This window comes from Dama dama, chromosome 29 (genome assembly GCF_033118175.1).
Source record: "Dama dama isolate Ldn47 chromosome 29, ASM3311817v1, whole genome shotgun sequence".
Classification (NCBI taxonomy): Eukaryota; Metazoa; Chordata; class Mammalia; order Artiodactyla; family Cervidae; genus Dama; species Dama dama.
The window spans coordinates 50,220,925-50,245,657 of NC_083709.1; the positions used below are offsets into that span (position 1 = coordinate 50,220,925).

A 24,733-nucleotide genomic window follows, 5' to 3' on the forward strand; every position below is an offset into this window, starting at 1 on the left:
TTGGTTGCCATGTCCTCCTCCAGGGGATCTTCCCAACTCAGGGAATCAAACCTATGTCTCTTACGTCTCCTGCATTGGCAGATGGGTTCTCTACCACTGGGGCCACCTGGGAAGCCCAGAACCATTTACAATGTAATATAAAAATGAGAGTAATCTGTTTGGGTGATAAAGAGACTTAAATGGAAAACTTAAGAATACTTAAGAAAGAAAAGTCAAAATGCAACAAAATTTTCAAGAGACTTATTTCAAGAGATGAACTGTAGAGTCTGGCCAAAGAATTCCTGGAAAAATATAGGACTGCACATTGCTGAAGCGAGATCCAAGAGGAAGGAGAGGACAGAGTGGTTTGCTGTACCCCAAAACATTGTCTTCCATTCAAACTGAGGGCTAACTCATCAACTCAAAGGCATTCTAAGACACAGTGTAAAATATTAAATTAAAGGTCTTTGCCATTAATAAATCCACCGGCATCACAATTATTTTAAAGGTCATCACATAGGTGTTTATTAGGCATCCTCTGTGTGTTTCAACACTTAATCAAGTTTGAGCTGAAACTGCTCTCTGTATCCGCGTGGAATTACAGAGGCTCAGCAATATCTGACCCACGCTGCCTGGGGACTCAGCATCATCATTTGAAAGGCTAGAGAAAATAAAGGATACAGTTCCTTTTATCTCAAATTGCCATTTGGAGAGGGAAACAAATTTAGCCTGATCCCCTAAGACAAGAGTAGGTTTTGTTCTATCAATTGGTGGGATGTAGAACTCCATTCAGAGTAATCCTGCCCTGAAGAGAAATGGAAAAACCACTAACTCTTCATTCCCGAAATCCCTACTCTATAATCGAGCACAAAAATCATGCAGGCATTAGGGTTCTACTTGATCATAGAAGTTAGCCTAAGAAAATGCCCCTGCAATCAGCCTGCAAGATGAGCAGAAATTCAAACCCCAGGATGTTATTTATAACAATAAACATTTTCAAAGAGTATCAATAACATACACTTAACTTCATCATTAACATTTTTCCTTCTTAATGAGGTTAAAATTCACCTCCAAATTGTAATGCTGGCGCAAAATGGTAGTTTGTTCATTATGAAAGCACCTCCCTAACACCTTTTTGCCAACCTTGCATCTATCACTGTAAGAAAAATTCCTACTATAGCTACTGACATTTCATGGGAGAAGGAATACAACCAGGTGTTAAAATGGGTCACGTCTCCTGCTTTCTGGACTGTCCTCTTTCCTAAGGTCGTCACCAATTATAGCTTACCCGTGATAAATCACAGGATGCCTAATACAACTGACCAAAACATTAGACAATCTAATCTAAATGTAATTGTGTAACACTGTTCATCAAATCGTTCTTTTGAACTATGACTCCTGGCATGGCAAAATTATAAAGATGAGACACTTAGTTGCACTAAGTACAATAATTCATTTTACCTCAAATTTGCTAAGAAAGAAACTAAGAGTGAAATAAAAATCATTTTCCAGAATTAATCAATACAACAAAATCTTCCCTTAAATGTGGTAAGAAAAAAACTGGGAGGGTGGGAAAAATTGTTTCCTAGAATTTACAGTAGATGCTAATAGAATCATTCTATCACAGTATGACATTAAAAATGTGACAGTGTTTCAGTTAAAGAGAGAGAAATTTCTTTTTATTTTTTGACATGACTAGCATTCCATAAAACTTCAGGAAAAATCAGAAAAAAATCTAAATGATAAAACAAAATAACATATTTGCATAATTATCTTTGGTTGAGAAAATGGTGAAGAAATGGCCTGAGAGTAAATATACCTTTGTCTGTAGGATGACAGTGATGATGCAGAATCTGCTCTTTTTGAAATCTGGTTTAATTTGCTCATTTAAAAGTCGTCAAAAAATGGCAGTTTTTCTTCCCTCAGCTTCAAGGGCACTATCTCCCCAGTTTCATCTTTTTGCAGAGAGAGAGGCAATCAGCCTTTCTCCTTTTAATAAACTTGAGTTTTCAAGTGCCAATTTTATATGAGTTTTCTCTTTACACACACACACACACACACACACACACACACACAACATTAAATATTATATACTTTACTTTGAAGGCTTTCTCTATCCAGTGGACTAAAAATAAACAATGTTATCATCAGGACCATAAGGTACACAATTTAGTATTTATTGAAGGAAATGGTTTTGCTTCTCAACCAATACCTTAAAATAACCTAATAGGTTGCTAGGTAGTTAAAGCTGGCAGTTTTCTGATCAATACCACACCTCTTTGGACCTGTGTGTTTATAAACGGCTTCCTACAATGGAGTTTTTAAAGATATATATGTTATTTAAAAAAAAAGATATATGCTATTATGCAGTCTAAATTCTTTTTAGCTCATTATATAGAAGAATACTGCATTATACCAATACTACCTTATTCAAAAGCATATTTTAAATAACGAATTCCCCAGCTTACAAGGCACTTTACTCTTCTAGAGAAAAATATTACATTCTAATTCCAATTCCATTTAATTAATGCAGACTTCTGCATTTCAAAGTAATTATAACTTATTGAAATTATATAAAAATTAAGATCTATTTAAAAGTGTTTTTTGAATACACAAAGTTCACTTCTCTACCTAATTGAAAAAAGTTTACTAAATATCCAGTTATGTGCTAGACATTGTGCCAAGTGTTGGAAATTCCAAGAAATATCATCATTCTAGAAGTCCAAGAAAGGAACCAAGCAATGAAAGAAATTTTAAGATACATAAAAGTAAAATGCCTCACTTATGATTCATGCATTTCAAGTGTTTTCCTTTGGCATTGTCCCAGGGCCCCACTATAAGAAGTACTGCAAAGCCAGGAGCAGACAGAGTCAGCATCTGGCTTTGAGAATCACTGAATATAACTCATCTACACCTCCCAGGTATTAAAAATGAGATCTACATTAGCTCTGTAAAGGCACCTGTCTCTTCAGAATTTAAATGATAAACCTGAAAGTATTGTCTTAATACATTCTTACCCCTGAATGGCTCAGATTTTTTTCTTCTGTACCTGAAAAAGTCCCAATTACCCAGTCTGCTTTTCTCTAACATGGTCAGGATTTTACGAGTCATTTGTCACACTTAAATCTGCCTACCATCAAATTTCAGATCAGAGTCTAGGATCTTCAAAAACCTGCTGGAATATTAGTGAAGATGTACTCCTATGCCTCCATGAGTTGCTTTTATAGATATATATGTATGTATATATTTAAGAGCAAATACAGGGAGATCTCTGGCAGTCCAGTGGTTAAGACTTCACCTTGATTGTAGGGTTTTGATCTTTGATCAGGGAGCTAAGATCCCATATGCCTCATGGCCGAAACACCAAAAACATAAAACAGAAGAATACTGTAACATCTTCAATAAAGACTTTAAAAATGGTCCACATGAAAAAATAAATAAATAAAAGTGAATACATGTCTCTCCACCTCCACAGTCAAAACGTTCCCTCAGGTGGATGGACATCTGATCAAGGATGGAGGAAAAAACTCATATACTTTAAATTAAAATGTATATACAACAACACATAAAGCATTCACTTTGAATTAGAATATCAACACATTAGGTTAATTAGTGTTGGATTAATCATGCCCCTGACATGCTGAAATGCCCATACAGTGATTCTGAAAAGAGGTTACATTATATCTTTGGATATACTTTCCACTATCTTCAATATGCCCTCCACAATGAGAGGGAAAAGCACCAAGAGAAGAGAAAGCTGCCATATATTGATTTGGCCATTACTGTGGGTGGAACTGTGGGTGGAACCCTGTCCTCTATGAAGCTATATTGAAGACATACCCCTTAGTGCCTGTGACTGTGACCCTATTTGGAAATAGGATCTTTGCAGATGTAATTGAGTTAAGATGAGGTCATACTGGATCAGGGTAGATTCTGATCCAGTGACTGGTGTCCTTATAGAAAGAGCAAAGTCTGGACACACATACAGACATGCAGGCTGAATGTCATGTGGAGACCAAGACAGAGACTGGAATGACAGATCTACAAGCCAAGGAATGTCAAAATAGTGCTGGTGACCACCACAAGCTAGGAAGAGTCAGAGAAGGATTCTTCCCTAAAGACTTCAGAGCGACCACAGCCCTGCTAATATCCTGATTTCAGACTTCTGGCCCCTAGAACTTTGAGAGAGAATACATTTCTATTGTTTTAAGCCAACTGGCTTGTGGCAATTTGTTACAGTAGCCCTAAGAGACTAAGCTAGCCATTCACCAGTGACAACAGGCTATTCCACTGCCAGAAAAAGCCACCTTACGAAGGAGGAGTGTACAATTCAAGGGACGTGGGTGGCTCATCCTGCTATCACCCATCCATGCCATTGTTGGGAGGCAGACCTGGGTCCTCCTTCTGGACCTGTCACTTACTGGCTGTGCAAGCTTACAGAAGCAAAATAAATTTTCTGAGCTTTAGCTTCACCACCTATAAAACTGCAGTGATACAATGTATCTTACCAGATCAGGGCAAAGATTCTGCGTAAAGTACACAGTGTACTTTGCAGAGTGCTCAGACACAAGGTGGCCAATCAAACTACTAGAATTTTGTAAAGAAAGTTGCCCTTATCAAACATAAAGTTGTGTTGGTGGGGGGTAAGGGGAGATTTCTACAGGGAAAAGAAACCTGCCGGACCCCATCCTTAGACAAGTTCTGTTCTTTGCAAGTCATAATGAAAATAACAATAGGAAAGATGAAAGACTATGATATGGAGCCCAAAACAGGTACACAGCAGACACAAACCTTGGCTGTGCTGATCCATCGGACTCTGAGGAGGGCCCATTCCTGGGTGAGGTGGTCGCATAGCAGTGCCTTTCATGGATCCACAGTGGATATCTTCAACCCCCTTGTCGTGCATACCATCCATGGGCTGAAATATTTACAGGACATCAGTTAGGCACCTTTTGAAGGCACAATATTTCTATCCGGTGATTTAAGATCCCATTCTATAAAGGCTTCAAAATTGTGGCCCAATCATCTATTATCCATGTGATAGCCATATATTTTTACATTTATATTATATATATTACTATATACTACATAGATTTCATAGATGGGGACAAAAAAATAAATAAAAGACTACACCAATAGGATCAGCAAAGCTACCTGTTAAGTCAAAAGTTAAAGGCTTTAAACAGTTGAAAGGTTTTTGGTTATGTCAAAACCTGCAAATAAAAATGAAGTCCTGTTGACAAGGCAGACAAATGTAAACTATTCTTCTACACCCTTTTTAAGTAAGTCCTGAAACCTGCTGTATGTTGAAGTGAGTCCAAAGTCTCAATGGAGGAAGAAAGACTCTTTGAAATGTCTGTGATGATCTATTTTTTGGGTAATTTTTTTTTTCATCAGAGGGGAAGGAATCTATGGAAAGTTTAAAAGTTGAAACCAGAAAGTTCCATGGCAGTTGGGAAAAGAAAAACAGACGGGTAGAGCAGTGAATGGGGGTAAATACCAAAAGGGAAAGAGGCTGAAATAGATGAAGCTATACTACAGAGGGAGGAAGAAAGAAAAAAGGTGAATGGCAAAGTTTGGAAAAGAAGAACACAGGGGCTGGAAAGAGGGCTTGAGGCCTTGTACGCAACAGACACACAAGAAACAGCCACTGAATGGACACTAATCCAATCCAGAATTGGGCAACGGAGCATGTGTTCGAGAAAGGAAAAGTCTATTCCTCCCCAAACTGGAATAGCAATTTTCAAAACAGCCTGAAAGGAATATTTCCAGGAGTTTATAGAAACCAAATGACTTTGAGCAAGAAAGTATGAGTGTTTGCAGTTTTGGAGAAAGGAAAGTTAATTTCTGCAGAGTCAAAAGCATGCACTTGAAAAGAGGAGAAATTTACCATAAAGAGGATGTTCAGAAGAAAAATGGGAAGAATTTGGTATAAAGAGTGTCTCTGAGTCTGTTAAATAGTAATAATAGAGAGGAAATCAAAGCAACACAGCAGATGTATTTAGGCCACTTGTTTATTTATTTCCAGTAATGTTGAAAAGCAAAAAGCTGAAGCTCAGAGGGAGACGGAGGAGAAAAGAAAAGGAATAAAGCTGCCTATAAAAAGATTTTCAGAAAGTGAAGCATCTGGTCAGCAGGTGTGAACTCCAGGCACTTCACCATGTCCTCACCCAGGGAATTATCTGAGGGTCTGTGGGCCGAAGAAAAGCAGGATGAGAAAATGCAAAACTTGCAGAATGAGAACAAAACAAAAAAGAGCATCGATGGGGGTAGAGAAGATGAGAAAATGTGACAAAGATGCTAGGGAACAAAACAGAAGGGATCAGAAGATATAAATAAAAACAATTCAGAACATAACAATGACCTAACACTTACGAATAGGTTTAACTTTTCAATGCTTAAATAATAATAAAGGTGAGCTAAATATTTCCTTCAAATCTTATCTTTCATTTCGAAGGTGAAAGCATCCTTAAGCCCTCTCAAAATTATTTCACCTACCTGTACTAAGGTTTGCAATTGACAGATCCAGTCTATAATATAATCCTCCAATTAATACAATATGAACACAAGACAATGTAATGACTTTGATATGTCTATATATTCAATATGTCTCCTAATGAACATGATATGGAAAATAAGCATTTCTTTACATACCTGACAAGCTAAAAATCTGTATTTAAAAGAACTCAAAAAAGCAGGGAGAGACCTTGGAGATATTATAGGGCTATCCATGATATAGTTAAATGAAAAAGAAGTCTCAAAGTAATTAACAATGATGATATGGCTCGATTATGGTAAAAGAAAAAAATTTAAATATATCACCTGAATATGCAAATCTATGCTTAGATGGTATTTTTGTTGAAGCTGGAGAAAAGTAAGGTGCAAAAAACGTATATACAGTGCTCACTTCGGCAGCACATATACTAGAATTGGAATGATACAAAGAAGATTAGCATGGCACACAAATTCATGAAGTGTTCCATATTTTTTACAAAAAGAAACGCATTTGAGTCAGTTCTAATAAGGTGGATGAACCTGGAGCCTATTATATAGAGTGAAGTAAGTCAGAAAGAAAAAGACAAATACTGTATATTAACACATATATATGGAATCTAGAAAGATGGTACCGACAATCCTATGTGCAGAGCAGCAAAGGAGACACTCGTAAAAAACAGACATTTGGACTCAGGAGAGAAGGCCAGGGTGGGATGATTTGAGAGAATACCATTAAAATGTGTACATTACCATATATAAAATAGATGACCAGTGCAAGTTTGGTGCATGAAGCAGGACACCCAAAACCAGTGCTCTGGGACAACCCAGAGGGACAGGGTTGGAGGGACAGGGAGGGAGGCAGAAAGGGGGTTCCAGATGGGGGGATACACATGTACACCTATAGCTGACTCATGTTGCTATATGGCAAAAACCATCACAATATTGTAATTATTCTCCAAGTAAAATTAATTAATTAATTAAAAAATACTTCATACAGTCTTAGTCAAAATTTAAGGAAAAAAAGTATGTACAATAAGCTGTTACCTGGGGTGAACCACTTATTTTATTTAGATCAATATGGTTTTACTTTTCAAAATAAGCATATATTAATTTTTTTATTTGAAAACTGTAAAATAACAAAAACTTGTGAAAAATGAATTTTCCCTTCCTGGGCTGCAATGCCTTACCTTAAAACTGACTCCAGTCCTACCAATTAAAGAAAAGACTTGCACTTTTTTGCAGTAAGCTTCCTGTTTCAAAAAAGTATCTTCCATGCTTCACCTATTTAACACCAAGAAGCATCCTCACTACCTTATCTACCTGTGATATCATCCAAAAAAGATGTAAAACGGCCATACATCTCATCAGGCCTAACCTTCAGGTAACACACAGTGGTTACTCCTACTCTTCAACACAAATTGTCAGAGATTTTGTCTGCGTTCTCAAAAGGCCATTCTTTTTCACATCTCCTACAAAGCCATAATACCAAAGTCATACTGCTATGATCATCCCCACAGCAACAACCTGAATCTCACAAATGGCAGATTATTATAATCTTAATAACAACTGGGCCTGGGCTCTACAAAATCAGAGCCCTCTTCCTAAACCAGAAGAAAGCCACTTCACAGGCAGAGAGCAAAGTGCATTTTCAAGGATTCCCTAGAAACTATTTTATTTCTATCAAGGCTTTTCTGAAAATATGCTTTAGGAAAAGACTCGCTTTCCCTTTTCCTCTTTGGGACCTATGAGATCTTTTCAGGGAAGGATAATTTTCAGTATGTTACTCATAGATGGTATAAGTTACTTAACAGATGTAGCTGGGGGAAAAAAGTAAGACTTACTCCTACTTCTTCAACAAGTCAAAATACCTGCAACCCCCAATCCACAGAATCTGTCAAAGCTGCATATTATAGCTAACACTTTTTTAAAAGCCAAGATCAAATCTTCCTGACTGGTGTAACATCTGTAACCATAAAAGAGCCTAATAATGTATATTTTTAATAAGGTACAAGATAAGAAAAAAACCTAGCTGATGCTCTTGTTAACCACAGTAGAAAAAAAGAGTTGGGGGGGGGGGGGTTGGTTATCAGGGATTATTAGCCATCTGTGACTCAGAAGACAAGACTGGGAAGGGGAATGAACTCACCTTGTGCATCTGATGCATGCCTTCCTGAGGGAAGTCAGCAGACCCCATCGACGGCATAGGGTGTGAGACACTAGGAGGCCCAGGACTTGGCCCCATCATACTGTGGACGGAACCAGGGGATGGTCCGGGTCCCGGACTGGGCCCAAGAATGGGTCCAGGAGAGGGTCCCGGCCCTGGCGAAGGCCCCGGGTGGGGCATCGCGCCAGGGTCTGTGGGCGTGGACATCTACTTCTCCTGTCTCTGCCAGTCGGTACAGTGATACTGAGTTGGAAAGAAGAAAAGAGAAAGGGATGTTTTAAACATGATGTTAAGATCAGAATAAAACAGTTGTTAGTATTTGGTGGTGCCATTTCTGTAACGAACATCAAACAGAACTTCCCTGTCTGGTCCAGATGCTTCAGAGGGTGTGATATACATATCCATATCCATCTGCCCTCCTCTTTATGAAGACCACTTGTTCAAAAGAAAAAACAACTCTAAATGATTCTCCAGAAAGATATAAATCATCTAAGATGCAAAAAAAAAGGCTCACTGGAGAAACTAAAATTTAACACATAAGCAGAATTCTAAACAAGCTTGAAATTTATTACTGAATTCAACAGATGCTCTTCATTACTTGGGCACCTTACAAGTCATTAACCGCCCCCCCCCCAAAGCCGTTAAAATATAAAATCCCTAAAGATGTACCCAACCAAGACCCACTTGCATAAGTCAATGGGCGTTCAAACTTCTCAGAGAATTCTAGATAGTCAAAAGTGGGGGGAAAGTACAATTCCACAAATTGAGAATGAAAGGGAATTGCCAATCATGGGAAAAGCAGAGGTTATGGGAGTTGGACAAATATGGGTTCAAATATCCACGTATACAATTACGCACTGAGACTAAAATGCAATAGTACACGTAAAACCACAGCTCTGAATCTGGCACAACAAGCAGTTACCCTTACTGAGCATCATTCCCCACCCCTGCCACCTCCACTGCAGCAGAAATGACTAGGAAGGACAGGTTAAGATGTGTCCGCCCACCAGTTAATGGATAGAAGACCACATGTACAGTTGAGGCCAGAGATTCATCCCAGCCCTCTGTGGGGTCCAAGAGTCACAAGAGAAGTCATCTCTGACTCCTGGATTTCTACACATTGATGAGGTGTGGAAATTTCAGTTCTCCAGCAAAGCAATACACCATCTCCTACGCACCAAGACTTCCTGGCATCCCCGCTGGGGAACTGCCTCATGGAGTGGGTATGACTGACTCTTGGATATCAGCCAAAATGACGAAATAAGCTGTTTTCTGAATTCTGATGTCTCCATGGTCCAGAATGATCCCAGGAAAGTCATGATGATTTATTATGTCACCTGGGGCACACACCTGTATGCACAAAATTCTGATGCCAAACTCACAAAATCCTAAATGGATTTGTGTGCCCACTGATGACAGGCAGGGTTGAAATTAGACCACAGGGGCTTGGTCACCCACAGCAGGGCTCTGTCCACAGAGAAATGACAGGTTAGAGGGAAAACTAAAACACGCACACACATTACTTCCATTCTTAGCTAACTACCGTCACCTCTTGAGGAATCTCTAGAATGTGAGGGCCGTGAGGGCAAGGACTTGGTCTTCCTTGCTCCTATTTCCCCAGCACGTCCAACCAGTGTGAAGTTAAAAAAAAAAAAAAATTGAATAAACTGTAGACAAAACTGCATGGACAAACTATTAATAGAGTCAATTATTTAAAAATAAAAAATTAGGAGAGCAATCAGTGTTCAAGGTATGCTCAAACAAAGAAATCTTAACAACGGAGGCAAGAATTTGGGCCAATCTGATAAATGAATTAGGGCTAAAACAGGAAGCGATGAAAGGCTGCTTTGGAATGATTTCGAGCAAGGGATCACTCAAACTGTTTTGCTGATACAAGGGGGTACTAAGAGAACCCTGTTCAAGTGGTTTCTAAAACAACAGGCAAGCTTGGATGGTGAATTATAGTCTTGAATTCACTAGAGAGCCAAATGTTATTATTTTTTCTTTGTGATTAACAAAGCAGGCAGAAGTAACCTTTTTTTTGGCATTCCACCCCCTCACATACACACACACACACACACACACACACACACACACGTTCAGTCAGCATTTTAAATTTAGGAAGCTGACGTCAATTCGGGGGTACTCCAAGTTTAAATGTTCTTTCATGTATATCAGCAAACTAATAAACCCCTTTATTTTTTAGTGAATAAAAGGAAATTGCTTACTTCCTGTTATGGTTTACCTTGAAACTGGCTTCAGTGGCTATGATGGTAAGATACCACAAGTTTGAACAATGAAGATACAAATGCTCAGTCAGCCTGGTAGTCCTACTTTTCATGTTTTATATTTTAATATCTAATGATTTTCTGCATATATAATAATTTTCACCTGGGAATCTCATAGAAGGTTGTAATTAATGGTATACAGTTCCATAAAAATGCTCCTCATTTTTTTGTTATAGGAAACTACTGAAAACTTCTTAGGGGAAAACATATGTGATGGGAAGTAGAAAAGTATGGGTATATAGAGGAATGTTAACATGTCACAAGGGAAACTTTTTCTTAAGACGAGGATCTTTAGAAGCACGCCCTTAATGCATGTGTCCATGAAATAGCATAGATGAGCACACACACAAGAACACAAGAAGTTAGCTCAGAGGAACGGCATAGTCTAACAAATGAGCAAACATGCCTCATGCAGCCCAGCTAGGGGATCTGGACTACTGAGCAACTTGCATGTGACTCTCTGGCTTCTGACTGGGAGCCCAGAGACCTTGGGTTCCTGTCTGCCAATCTCAGGGCCGCCACCAACCCTCAGGGTCCCAGGCAAAGCGCCTTTCTTCTGGGGCTTCTCAGTTTCGTCGGAGCTTGGAATTGGAGCATCTAAGGCTCTCTGCATCTGCCAATCCATGACTTGCAGCATCTCCTGATTCCTCCAATCTTCTGTGTGGGGACATTCATCGGTGACCCTCCCAGCAGGACCCGGGACCCGTGCTGTCCCACCGTCACCCAAGGGCACCGAAGAGGAGCACCTTTCAGAGGTGAGGATGCTGCCCTCACCTCCTTCTCCTTCCTCATTGTTTCTGATGAAAGCAACTTCATGGTACAGGTCCGAGACATAATCAGACTTTCTCATAGCGTAAAACAACTGGGTGCTGTAGATTCCCAAGAGGGGCGAGTCTTGAGCAGAGGCGCAGGGCATTACTAAGTCCCTGCGGTGAAGGTTGAAAGTCCAGAACTGGTCAAGCCATCTTCTCCCTCACCCATCCTCCTGCCCCCTCTGCCCAGAAATCCAAAGCCTCTTCTTCTTTCCTCCAAGCACGAATGAAGTGAGGTAGATGGGGTGGTGATGGTGGGGTTGGGGGCAGGATGGATGGGGGAGAGGCTATAGCTCTGGTCACCTTGATTGGGCAGGAGCTCTTGGTCTCTCCACAAAGTTAACACTCAAAATCTATTTTTATCTGGTGTTGGAGGGGGAGGGGGTGAGTTTTACATAGTCACCAAAGAGAATGACCTGTTCCACAATTACGGGGCCAACACAATAAAGAAAATGTGTGTGTGTGAGGAGGTAAAACACACAGACAGGGCCTACACTGGCATTGCCGGCGCCACCCCCGCCGCCTCCATCCTCCCTGCCACGCTTCCCTCCATCTCACACCAGCACTCCCCGAGGGCCAGGCCGCTGTGTTCTTAGCCAAGAATTTTTCAGCAGTACACCCTGTCTTTTTTCGTCCTGACCCTGCCTTTACAACCGTGGAGTGTGTGCTTTTAAAAATAAAAGTCGTTGGTGCTTCCCACAACTCCAGCCACCGCAGACATCTTCCCTCTGCCCCAATCTCCTTCCTCTCCCCTTAGCAGAAAGCCCCAAAGCCCCGGGGGCACACCCATCTGCATATTAAAAGGAGTTCAACTTCATGGAATTTTAAGGGTCACCAGTCCAACCAAGACAACCAGCGACAAAACATCTACCTTTGTGGTTTACTCCAATCAGCTGAAAGACCCCTATGCCTGCAGTAATACTTAACAACACACCCCTATGGGTTGAACCATTTCAGTGACTTGACTTGAGGACACATCTTGTCATGTCCCCGTTTAAAAGAGGAGAGCACAAAGGGACCACAGAGCTTGCCCAAAGTCACATCTGTGGGTGACTTTGTCTCTTGACTCCGGGCCCATGACCGAGTCAGGGCAACATCAGGCAAGCCAGGCCATCCACCAGCCTGGAGAGCTGTCACTCAGGTTGAGCAAAGATGCGCAGGGAGCAGAAACAAAGATGGAAACAACGGGAGGTGTCACAATGGGATTAGGGTGTGGCTGTGATCACATGTTAATGTACGAAGGGACAGAGAAGTGAAGAGAAGCCCTTGAAAGAATATGAGGCAGAGACAAACGTTCTGAACTTAAGAGGATGGTGACATTTAATCAAAGAACCAGAAGACCTGTTTTACTGATCTATTCTCAAATGTCCTGACTCTTTCCCAGGACAGAAGGCATGAAGGATGTACAAGAATGACCAGAGGGCTTACCCCAAGGCTCGGCAAGTCTGATGGAGAAACGAGACTTATCCACATATAGCAGTGAGAAAAGAGAAACAAACAAATATGCAAGCTCCTGCAAGACCAAAAGGGGTTGAGCTGGAGTGTCCATTGTAGTCATGGGCAGAATTACATCTCAGAGGGCAGAGGCAAGAGAAGGGAATTAAGGGAGGCTTCATGGATAAGGTGATGTTTCAGTGAGGGCTTGAAGTAGATAATAAACATGTGTTTACTAGAAACTGTGGTCTTCTAGTCACAGAAAACGTTTAGGAAAACAAAGCCACCTTGACTAGACAATGCTTCTTAAATAACTATTCGCCGAACACAATAAGGAAGCGTGGGGGCCGTGGGCTCTCCAGCAGACCTTTATCACTGCTGTGTTTACAGAAAGACATACGGGCAAGGGCCAAAGGCGGAATATTAGAAATAAAAGTTAGGCCCAGTTCACTACCCTAAAAATCACTCTTTTAAAAGTTTTTTGGCTGTTAAGGAGAATGATAAGGCTCAGGAGAGAGTTAAGATAAGAGTTCTTTTTATGTCTGTTTGCTGATTCAGACCATCTCCCCTGACCCTGAAGGATTTCTTGTTTTCTCTGTAACCTTCTCTACAAATGAATTGATAATCCCCCCACAAGAAGTAACAACTTCCCTGGAGCTGGAACACAAGTGTTGCTGTTCTTGATGGGTGAGCAGGAGAGTTGGTAAAAATAGCGAGGAAGATAAAAGAAATAAACCCATCTGAAGTTTCGTTTTTAGAGGCCAAGGCTGTCTGGATAGGTGGTGAAATATCCCCAAAGCCCTCATGCTTCTTGGCCTGAGACCTGCAACTTTTAAACAGTGCATGATATGATTTGTGCCACAGATAAAAACCACACTGGGCTTACAGTATTCGACGTGGCTGGCCCGAAACTCTAGAGAAGCTCGGAAAACAGCTTTCTCGTCGTCATTCCATTCCAAGTCAGTTTACCATTCAAAGTTGAGGAGGTTTTAAAAAGTGGTTGGGTGAAAAGCGTGCTGTGTTTTCTGGGCTTCTGTGAACTCCTCATCATTGAGTCAAGGGGACAAATTAGGATGTGAGCTGCCGCCCTTACTTGGAATAAAAAGCCCTGGGACTGTCCTTGCCCGGAGTCAGAACTGGCAAGGGCCCCGAGGCAGCTCTGTTCAGGACAAGAGAGAACAACCAACTTCAAGGGCTAATTACAGCCCCATGAGCCCCAGGCGCTGCCTCAACAAGAGCTGGGCTCTTGACTCTACCACCCTGGACATACCATGAGCTGCCTTCTCAGAAGCATCTACCTGTGATGCAATTGGATGATCTCGTCGGTGAGGACAGCCAACGTTTCCACAAAGGAAAGATTCTTTTAAGCAGGGTATTTATGAGAAAACCCAAAGTACTAGAAGCCCCTCAACAACAAAGCTCTCCAGTAGAGAGCACCTGTCTAACCCCCAATCTTGTGGCCACAGGTAATCACAGGTAACTATCACTTCTCAAATTCAGCTCAACCCAAACTGCTAGGCAACTGGTCAAAACCCAAAAAGACAAACCAACGAGCTAGTAGCAAAGCGTGACACGCCTGAAATCTAATTTGTGTACACACACACCCATCCTTCCTAGGTTCTGTTAGGACCCTTTGCAAGGCAACCTCATCTGGGATGCCGATAAGAATCAATGATAGCCACTTCCTTCTCTGTTAGCTAAGATAATTTTATTTATACACTAAACACGTATATATTTTAAAATCGTTTTCTGGTTGACATGGCGCATGCTGACTGAGCAGTAAAACTTGACCATTATATGCTGAACGAAACTTGGTTATGTGACAGATGAGCTTTGATATGCCCAACTTTCACAGCAGCAACAAAAATTCAAGCACAAACCCTTCAAGTTCATTGCAGTTAAAATGAAAAATGGCCATTTACAGTGTTAATAATTAATGCTATTTAAAAATAAATCACAGAGTAGTTTATTTGACCTCTGAATTTCAAATTCTCTTACAAAACAGGTGTAACAGCAGCCAGCTACAACATCAATTTTGATACGAAGCAAATAAAATATTCCACATGAAAACACTTTGTGAGCTATCGCAAAAAAAATGTACATCATCACGCGGATCCTTCTAAAGGCTTCAATTTCCAACCTCGACTTGAATTCACAATCTGCTAAATAACTCTCCTTTTTGTTCATGAATTCTGTTGCTCCAAACTTCTGAGAGAAGACTCCAAACCATGCCGGATAAAAAATTCATGCTTCCCTGTGGAAAGCAAGTCTTTCTACCTTTTCCAACTTTATCTTTTGAAAATTCTTCCAACTGGAACCTCTTGCTCTGGGCAAGCAGGTCAAAACTGGTACATTGGTCTTCTCACAGTTTTTTTTTCGGCTCGGTGCCTGTGATCTCAGGACTTCTTCCGATCTCAGATGATCAGTTCCCAGCGCCCTCACCCCTGGCCTCCTCCGGCCACAATCCTACCCCATCACGAAGAATATCTGCCCTGTGGACTCAAGAGAGCTCACCCAGATCTCTCCCTGTATCACGTGATCTGTGCGGTTTACAATTCACTATTCATACATGTTCAGGCACGTTCTTTAAAAGACATAAATTCTCAATTTCAGATCATTCATTTTTTATGGAATTATAGACTTCACTTACTAGCATTTTAGTACATGTAGGAATACAGCACAACAGAAAACTGCCAAACAGTTGCAAATATTTGCAATGTTATTACTTGCCCAGCTTTCCTCATGGACATTTAAGTTTCAAGTTCAATGACTTAACTCCTAGTAGGATGGTAAAAACTGGACAATACAATCTCAAGTAGGTAAAGAAATATACAGTTACCCTAAACAAGAAAACACAATCCTAACATAAACTGATATAGAATTTCCCTTAGACTTCTGTTCACCTGTAAAATAACATACCCCAATGTTTTCTGGTCAGAGGTTTTTTTTTTCCTTTCTATTTTTAAGTAATTTTAATCCCCCAATTCTGAATTCAGTTTAAACAAAATGACAAAAGGAGAGGGGACTTATTATTTAATAGTTTCTAAACCTCAAATTTATTTTAACTTCTATCAACTTCATTCATCGATCTATAAAAGGGTCACCCCATATTTAAATTAGGTCAGTTTCTAAAACATTTTAAAAATATTAGTGCTTGCAGAGAGGTAAATGATATATAGGTAGAAGACTGATGCCTACACACCTAACACTACATAGAATACTGTGTTATTTTTAAAGGTATAAAATTCTACAGGTGTATTTCCTAATTGATAACTGTTTGAATGTTCTGAAAGTCTCATATCTAATAAAACATCACAATTCACAGTAGGCTTCAGTTACATAATAATGTATAATGAAGTCCAGAAGGCCACCACTTATGTTAATATTTCAGTCAAAAATCCTGTATTTCTTAACTAAAGCATCACTCTAAATGAGTGAATTAATGACTTGTTCTCTCATAATTAAAATTAAATAATGTTTATATCCAACAATCAAAAAATTCAGCTATGTAGCTCCTAAATTTCATCAGTTGTGCTATATGTTTTGCTAAGTATAAGTATCAAGTATCTTTGACTGGTTATTTAAAATTTCTAATATATCTAAACACTTTCAAAGAAAAGGGCTATATTAATATGAAGGGGAAAAGTAAAAATAAACAGTAATTAAGTTGCAAAATTTTCCAAACCCTGGTTGCAAGATCCCACTTAACTAGGTGATAAATATCTTTTAGGCAAATAAATATGCTATGCTTCATAATGACTCTGGCAGAACTAAGTTCTAAGACTTCTATATTCCCTGGTATAGTCATGACTTTCTATGTAGAAAAAGTAAACATCCCAGGCCTTCCTAAATACTCTACCAAATAACTGGCCACCACCTGTATTTTCTATTTTCAACTACTCATAGAATGATCCATGACTTTATTAACTGGCTAGAGATTAAAGTTTCATAAACAAACACTTCCAAAGATGACAGAAAATTCAGCATCCACTATTGTTCAAAACCACCTACAGAATATGTTTAAGAAAAAGGAACAATTCAGATGATCATTCTTTCATAGAAAAAAAACATGAACAGGAAAAAAATCAGAAGCAGCTCCCAAAAAATGGCTTTTCACATTAGGGAATTTTTTTCATCTGTTCACCAGAAATACTGCAGAAAAGTGACTCATTTATATAAAGTTTCTAAGGCCACTCGTGTTAAGCAACAAATTGTCCCTGACTTCTCTAAAATCATCCTGACCAGAAACAGTGAAAATCAAAACTTTCGGTGACTAAATCAGGTCTGACCAATCTCAATATGCTAGTGTAGGGAAACACTCCTTAGCATTATATTTATGACAATTCATTTCTCATGGCACCATGTCAAGATGTCAAAAACAGTGATTTATTATTTCTCTGGAGTATCAAAAAGCTGCTGACCTAGGAGAGTTTGACAAAGGCCTTGTTTACAAAGGAAGACTTCTAAAGGAAAAAAAAAAAACTCAACACGAAAACACTGGAGGATGGCACCACTTTTATAATATATGAAAGTCTTCTCTTTCATGGTCTTGTTTCAATACATAATAAGGCCTTAAAATGAAATGTCAAAATATTACCGGAATATAAAGGGTACCACAATGATCTCTGAGAAAAGCATGAGATGTGCTTTTATGTTATCTTAAACTTCATCAAAGAAAAAAGTTTTAAATAATTATTTCTTTGCCGAAGTGTTCCCTTCTAGTTATAGCGCCAGAAATATTTTAAACAGAACCCAAACATTAACAATATAACAGAAGCAAAGGCATTTTTGGGTTTTTTTTTTGGTCAATTCCAAGCCTCAGGTGTTGGTCAAAGCACTTTTTAAGAAACTTGACAAGAAATGCTCAAAAACCACTTAAAAAAAACGAACAAAAGAAAAGATCTAAGGCTGCTTTGAACACACTCTGGCGGTGAATATTTTCTGTGAAACCCCACAGGGCAGCTAGTCCCTGAGTTGGGGTGTAACTGATGTCACTCAGGAGAAGAAAGCTTCATGGAAGGAGGCGCCCTCTCACCTCTGCCAATTTTTTAAGGGTTCAGATACCCCAAATTACTCTGATTTATTTTACAATGTTCTCCACCAATACGACTTTTCTCTTTAATGCCCCCAACAAGGTAGAGCAGTGGTTGTATACAGGTTTGCTTTTCTACTTTAAGTCACATCCATAAATATCTTATGAACCTAATGGGTATCTCCAAATCTCTTCCCACCAGCAAACATTCAAGTTGTTAGGGAGCTTTAAAAAAAAAAAAAAATGTCTAGGAGAATAAAAGGGCAATTAGATTCCTAAAAGAGAAAAGTGTGTTTTCTTTGCATAACAATTCACCAACTTGGATTCAAACCTGCTACACCTCTTAACAATTCACCAGGAAGCTAGAGGTAAGCTAGAAGCCTAGCACGTCTACTATAGGCAAGCAAGCCTTGGGCAATGGTCCTGCAAATAAAATAATACTGAAACATTTGAATGTGCCAATGTAAGTATATACACACAACAACACTGGGCATGGCTTTTGTTTCAGTGCAGTTCTCAGAGGTTTCTGAGTCTTACACCGTTAGATAGAAATTTTCTTCCATTCAGTAACGAAAACAGCAATCTTTCTGTGCCAACAAGCATGGCACATCCAGGTGTAAATTAAAAAGTCCTTTGACGTGGAAGTTGAAATTTTAACTCTGCTACTGATGTACAGAGACGTTAAAAATAACCACTCAGTGCAGTAGACAAACGTGTATCCTTGATGTCTTCCTTATGCTCTAACATCACACACAGTTAGGGACACAGTCTGCATAATAACCAGGAGATTAAGGATAGCACCTCTCAATAATATGCTGACCCAGGTCGCTTTACTTTTTCAAATGCACCAAGCTCCATTAGGTCGACAACGGAAAGAAGAAAAAGGAAAGGGGCGGGGGGGGGGGGGGGGGGAAAGACCTTGCAAAACTCTCCCAAAAGTTATATAAACAAAGGAGGGGAGAAGCCCAGTATGGGCTTTGCACCCGTGTGCTACTAAAATTACATAACACCCGCTGCAGACATTAAAGAAGGAATGGATCCTGCACTTCTGCACAACCCCCCCACCCCCTCGACTCCCATGCCTGCCTTCTGCTCTTCAAAAACCCAAACGCCTGGCAGGACCAAGCGGACGACTTCGAATATTTAATTTCTGGAGTAAATCCGACGAAAGCTGGAGGCACGTTTAGGCCTGAAGTTTGAGCGTGCCACAGCCCCGGGGCACAGCGACTCCACTCTCCGGACCCGGAGGAGAAAGAACTGACAACGGACAGCAGCCAGCAAGGCCTTCTTCCCCTCGCGGTGCCTCCCGCTGGAAAGTTTTCCACGCGATCGATCGGAGGGCAGGGAGCCGGCTTCCCCCGCCCGCCTGACTTTGCGAGAAAGCCTGACCGGGAGACCGGAGGGGGCCGGGAGGGAAAGAACTGGAAAGCCCCGCTCCCGGCGGGCGGCGGAGGCTCAGGCTCCTTACCTGGGGGACTCGGAACAAAAAGAGGCGCGGGGCTCGCCTAGCCTGCTGTGGCGGCCCTGCCGGCTGCCCGGAGCGGGTCTCCCCGCCCAAGCCCTAGGCCGGCGCTGGAGCCCGCGGCCCGGCCCCCGCAGCGGCTGCCGCTTCCTCCCTCGCGCGCGTCATGTCACGGCGATCAAACATGTCTGTGTGCGCTTCGCTGCTGTGACTTCCTGATTCTCCGCTGCTCGCGCGCGCACACTCACAGCCACACGCACACGCCACCCCCACCGCTCCTCCACCACCAAACCTCGCCTTGTCCTCCCTCGGCCCCCGGGCAGGGCGCGAGCAGGAGCAGCTGCCCTCGCCGCTGCTCGCGACGCACCGGCCCCAGCGCGCACAACACACACTCACACTCACGCGCAGACACACTCGCGCCTGCCCCGAGGGCGCCGAGACGCGAGCTGCGGGAGCTCGCCGCCCCCTCCCACCCTCCCTCCTTCCTTAGTCTCCCTGCCAAACTTTTTTTTTTCCTGCCTGATCCACGTCCAACTTCCCTCCACCCGCCACCCCCCCACCCCCCACCCCCCACCAGCAGTCCGGCCAGCCCCGGGCTCACCAGGATCTCGGCTGCAAACTGCAACCAGGATAAAAATAATAATGCAATCCAGGCGGTGGAGGCGGGGGCGAGTGCGCAGACACTGGCGGGAGGCGATTTCCCCGCGTGTGCCGGAAACCGGTCCGAGTGTCGGGACCCAGGAGCGGTTGTCCCCCTGGAGCCCGCACTGCTGCGCCCCGCCCCGCGCGGTGCAACTGCGCCCAGGCTGCGAGGCCTGGTGCAGGGCACCCAGGGCGCACCCCACTTGGTGTGCGCCCGCAGACGGGAGGGTGACTAGGGGCTGGCGCGCCGGACTGGTTATTTGGGGAAGTGCATCGCGACACCTTGCAGATGGCATGGCCGTGTTTTGCAACGCAACCGGGAGGAGGGAACACGGCGAGATGGAGGGGGAAAGCAGAGGAAGGAGTAAACCAGGTTGGGATGGGAATAAAGCAAACTCGAAAGCAGGGAACAAGAAGGAAGCGGTGCGTGTCATCTCTGGGGGCAGGCTCCCTCCCGGTCTCCCCGCCTCCTGCCCTCACCAGCCTCCCCATTCGCCCCCCACCCCCTACCCCGCGCCAGCCCTTCCCTTCTACAGCGAACGCCACGGCACAGGGTGCGCGCGGGTCCTGTTTGTGACAGTCAGGCAGAGAGGATTATCCGGATCATGGCCTCCCCGGCCCGCAGCCGCCGTGGCTCTCCAGGGCCCGGGTGCTCCCCTAGCATCTGGATGATCGCCGGCGACCCACGCCCGAGGTTCCGGCAGCCCAAGCTAGGGGAAGATGCAGAGCAAAAGAAAACAAACCCGAGAAGGCGGAGGGCAGGGTAACAACCCAATGGGCACCTCCGACCTCCTTCTTCAGGACCTCCTCCCTCCTTCCCCCCCTCCCAGCAGTGTGGTCGGGGCTGCACACCCCGAACTTCAACACCCGAGCCCGCGCGGCCACCAGGTACCAGGGGCAGGGTCGTCCGCAGTGCCCCGGGTGCAGAGCCCCGGCAGCCCCTTTGCCTAAAGGCCTGCCTACCGGTCAGCGTACCCATCCCTGCTCACAAAGTGGGTGACACCTCCGATCCCGCACGCAGCGGCCCCGCGGCGGTGGCTGCCACCGCCTCGGCGAGCCAGCTCCGGCTTCGCCCACCGCGACCAGCTCTCGTCTCCGCAGCCGGAGCCCTTTAAACAAGTCCCGGAGAAGCTGGTGGCAGCCGCGTTCGTTGGCGCCCACCCGTCAGCCCGGGCTCCTCGCCCTCTCCTCCCGCTCCCCTTCCAACTCTTCCGGGGAGGACTGCTCTGGTAGAACCGTAGCGTTTCCATACTCTTCCCGGTCCTCCTGCCACCTCCTCCCCCAACCCCAGCTTTTAAAGGACTGAGGGGATTGCAACCTTGCCGTGTGTGTGTGTGTGTGTGTGTGTGTGTGTGTGTGTGTGTGTGCATGTGTGTGTGTTGCAACCTTCCGTTGGCAGAGCATCACTGATTGCCTACCTAGGGTCAAGGCTGTGGTTTGTTGGGATTTTCCTCCCCTTGCCTCCTTGAAGTAGTAATTATCACTATTATTATTAGAACAGCAAGCTTCGGTTGAAACTTTCGCGTTTCTTCCACTGCCGCCCGGGAGCTGTCGTTAAGAGCATTCCACCTGAGGCCCGCGGGGTAGGAGGCGGGCTTTTTTTGTTGTTGTCGCTGTGGCGGTTGGCCCGCCTGTTTGTTTTGGTCTCCGTGCATGCACAATAAATAATAATTAGGTTAATAATGAATAATCCCCGGCGAAGGCGGCGCGGTGCCGGAGGGGTTTGTGCGGCGGCTGCAGCCCGGAGGCCGGAGGGAGGGGAAAGAGGAGAAAGGAGTTGTAAGTTATATTTACCTTGCTCGCGAGGAGTGTGCTGGCTGAATCTCTTCCCTCTCTGAGTCACCCAGAGTACAGAAACAGAGGGAGAGAGGACTAGATTATGAATATGACTTCATTGATGACAGCCATCCCCTCCTCTTCCTAAACTCCGGCTCCGCCCCGCGTCCCACCCTCACCGCCTCCGCGGGCGCCGGAAGACGCGCCGCAGTTGGCCCAGCGCGCCGCTCCTCCCTGCCCGCCCGGGCGCGGGTTGGCGGGAAGCGCCTGTCACTCGCCCCGCTCGGCGACTCCCGGAGCTCCGGGGAGGAGGGGGCGGTGTGCAAGAATGTGCATCGAGACAGCTCTACAGTATGCGTGGATCTGTGTGTGTCTGCAAGGCGCCGGCTCTCTGGCTGTGTTTGTGCCTGGAGCAGAAAAACTGCGCAGGACGCTGAGAGCCCCAAGCCCTGATGGAGGGAGTTGGGCGCCCGTTATCCTTCCCCGGCCCTCGCCGGGGGCCCCTGCCGGCCTCCTGGCGGGAGGCTGGGAAGCGGAGGCGGCTCCGTGAAAGGGAGGGCGGCCGTAGTAATAGCGCGTAGTAGTTTAGGGGTATGGGAAGAAGGTGCTGGAATTTAACTGTGCCTCTGCCTGCCAGAGCGAGCCTGCGGAGGTGAAGGGAGGGGACGGGAGGAGGAAGGCTCCAAGTGGCACCCAAGCTGTTGGTAGCACAGTGTTGACCAGGAAAAAGAAAAACAAACAGGCATCGACGTGCTGCCCGAAACTTTTTCTCCCCCACCCCGCCCCCCACCCAAGGCTGTAATTATAAATCTGTTCCTTTTCTCCCCCGTAAAAAGGAAGGCGGGCACAAAGAACATTCCTGCCAAATCTGTCTCTTTTCTAAAGGACTGCAAGCTTCCAAATGCCACTGAGGGAAAAACAGCTGAGAGGCTGAACGCCTTAGAAATAAACAAACCCGCCCTAACCCCCGTGTTGACTCTCTGGACCAGACAGAGCACTTTAACCTTCCCTCACCTGTCATCTTCCCGTAAGATATATACCAAAAAAAAAAGGGGAAACAACCTCGTGGGGGCGGGCGGGCGATAGGGGGTAATTAAAGCATGGAATCTGCTTTTGATTTAAGATAGGTAATAAATCTCTTATCCTCTCCTGTCCATAGTCTTCGCCCCCAGCCCACATTTAAGACCAGTTACGGTTGCAGACGGCACACTGCTGGCGCTTTGGTGGGTTTGAGACCTCTCCTTTCCATTTTCCTTGAAATACAGTACTTTGGCTGGATGAATAGGTCAGCGTTTGCTGAGAGAATTTTATTTTGTTTTATGAAGTGTGAAAGAATGTTAGGAGATTTTAAATCAGGGGCCTATTATTTTAGACTCAGATGAATGTAGGTGCTTGACTCAACATTAAAACTGTTCCTATATGGTAGTGTTATTAAAAGTATGACATAGCCCTTATTTTGTAATGTAACGCTTTAAATTAGTCATGCAAAGTGCACTGTGACTCTGGTTCAAGATTTCTCCCCCCTAGAGTAAAATCCTATTTTAACACCATTTTACTGTTGCAAAATTGGCTCTATTTGAGCAACTGGGTCTGAAATACAGTTCTAGGGTGCTTAAAATTGTGCAATGGATAAGTTGAAGGCATGAAGCTGGGGAACAAACACTGCTACAGCATGCTGCATGGAGTCATTAAATGGCAAGAATTGTTTCTGTTGCTGGTCCATTGCTGGTGGAGGAAGAATCCTCAAGGGCGCCATTTTCAGGTGGCTGGGAGTGTCAAGGATCACATACCCTGTAGTTTTCTAAGGCTTTGTTACTTGCTTGTTAACCTGAGCTTTATAATTTTCTATCTGTCCCAAAGTGAAACTCAAGACAACAAAAGATAACACATATAAAAGAAGTAGAATATATTATGCCCTGAAGAATCTATTGTAAGAACTTGTTTTTCTGCCTGAAGTTATGCCAGTATAACTATTAACTAGGTGAGAAATCTTAAACAAAATTAGCAATGTAGTAAAAGTAGAACTTCCAATTGCCTAATAAATTTCAGCTAATACAATAGCCAGATAACCTAGTTGTCTATAAAAGGGCTTTAACCCAATGGTGATGCTTGATACATTAGGTAATATAAAGTTTTAATTTGGGCTGGAAGGTGGGGGGGTGATCCATTTCCCTGGCATGCCAACCCCACATGCCAATTTTCAGACTTTGATGACTTCATCTTAATTCCCTTGTAAGTGCCCTTTATCCCTTTTAAGAATCCATTTTCACCTGCTATCCCAAATTTCAAAGAGAGAACAATCATCTTAGTGAGATACTAGCGGAAGAGACTGGTCATTCCTTCTGGTGTTTTGTCAGATGGAAAGTAAAGGAGAAAACAACACTCCTTGTGTTATCTGTGTATATTCTTCAGTTCATGTAAAATTTTGATGCAGTACTTAGAGGGATTGGTATCTATGCATTATATGCACAATGATGGGGATGGAAAAATAAAATCTATCCCTGGGAGCAGAGATTAAATATAGATATTGCATCTCCCTTTCCCTTCACATTGCTCTAAGAAAGCACCACCTTCTCCCTTCAAGTCTTTACTCTGAAGAATTGTCTTGTTTGTAGCTTGCACTGCAGCAAGTAGGAATTTTATAAAATA

At 43.3% G+C, this 24,733-nt stretch overlaps 1 protein-coding gene and 1 pseudogene across 4 annotated transcripts in view; one reads left to right on the plus strand and one right to left on the minus strand.

Moving 5' to 3' along the window:
- Positions 1–22,235, minus strand: part of SMARCA2 (SWI/SNF related, matrix associated, actin dependent regulator of chromatin, subfamily a, member 2) — a 175,467-nt gene extending 153,232 nt beyond the window's left edge. For 2 of the 4 annotated variants that reach the window (XM_061132644.1, XM_061132641.1), the window contains exons 1-3: positions 20,268–20,469; positions 8,621–8,881; positions 4,771–4,897 (exon numbers count right to left, since the gene is read on the minus strand). In XM_061132644.1, the coding sequence (XP_060988627.1) occupies positions 4,771–4,897; positions 8,621–8,845 (352 nt within the window). In that variant the 5' untranslated portion in view covers positions 8,846–8,881; positions 20,268–20,469. Of the gene's footprint in view, positions 1–4,770; positions 4,898–8,620; positions 8,882–19,672; positions 19,811–20,267; positions 20,470–22,102 lie in introns of those variants that run through there. The other 2 variants (XM_061132642.1, XM_061132643.1) reach the window with 2 other exon arrangements.
- Positions 6,879–6,968, plus strand: LOC133048994 (U6 spliceosomal RNA; annotated as a pseudogene).
- Positions 22,236–24,733: the final 2,498 nt, after the last annotated feature.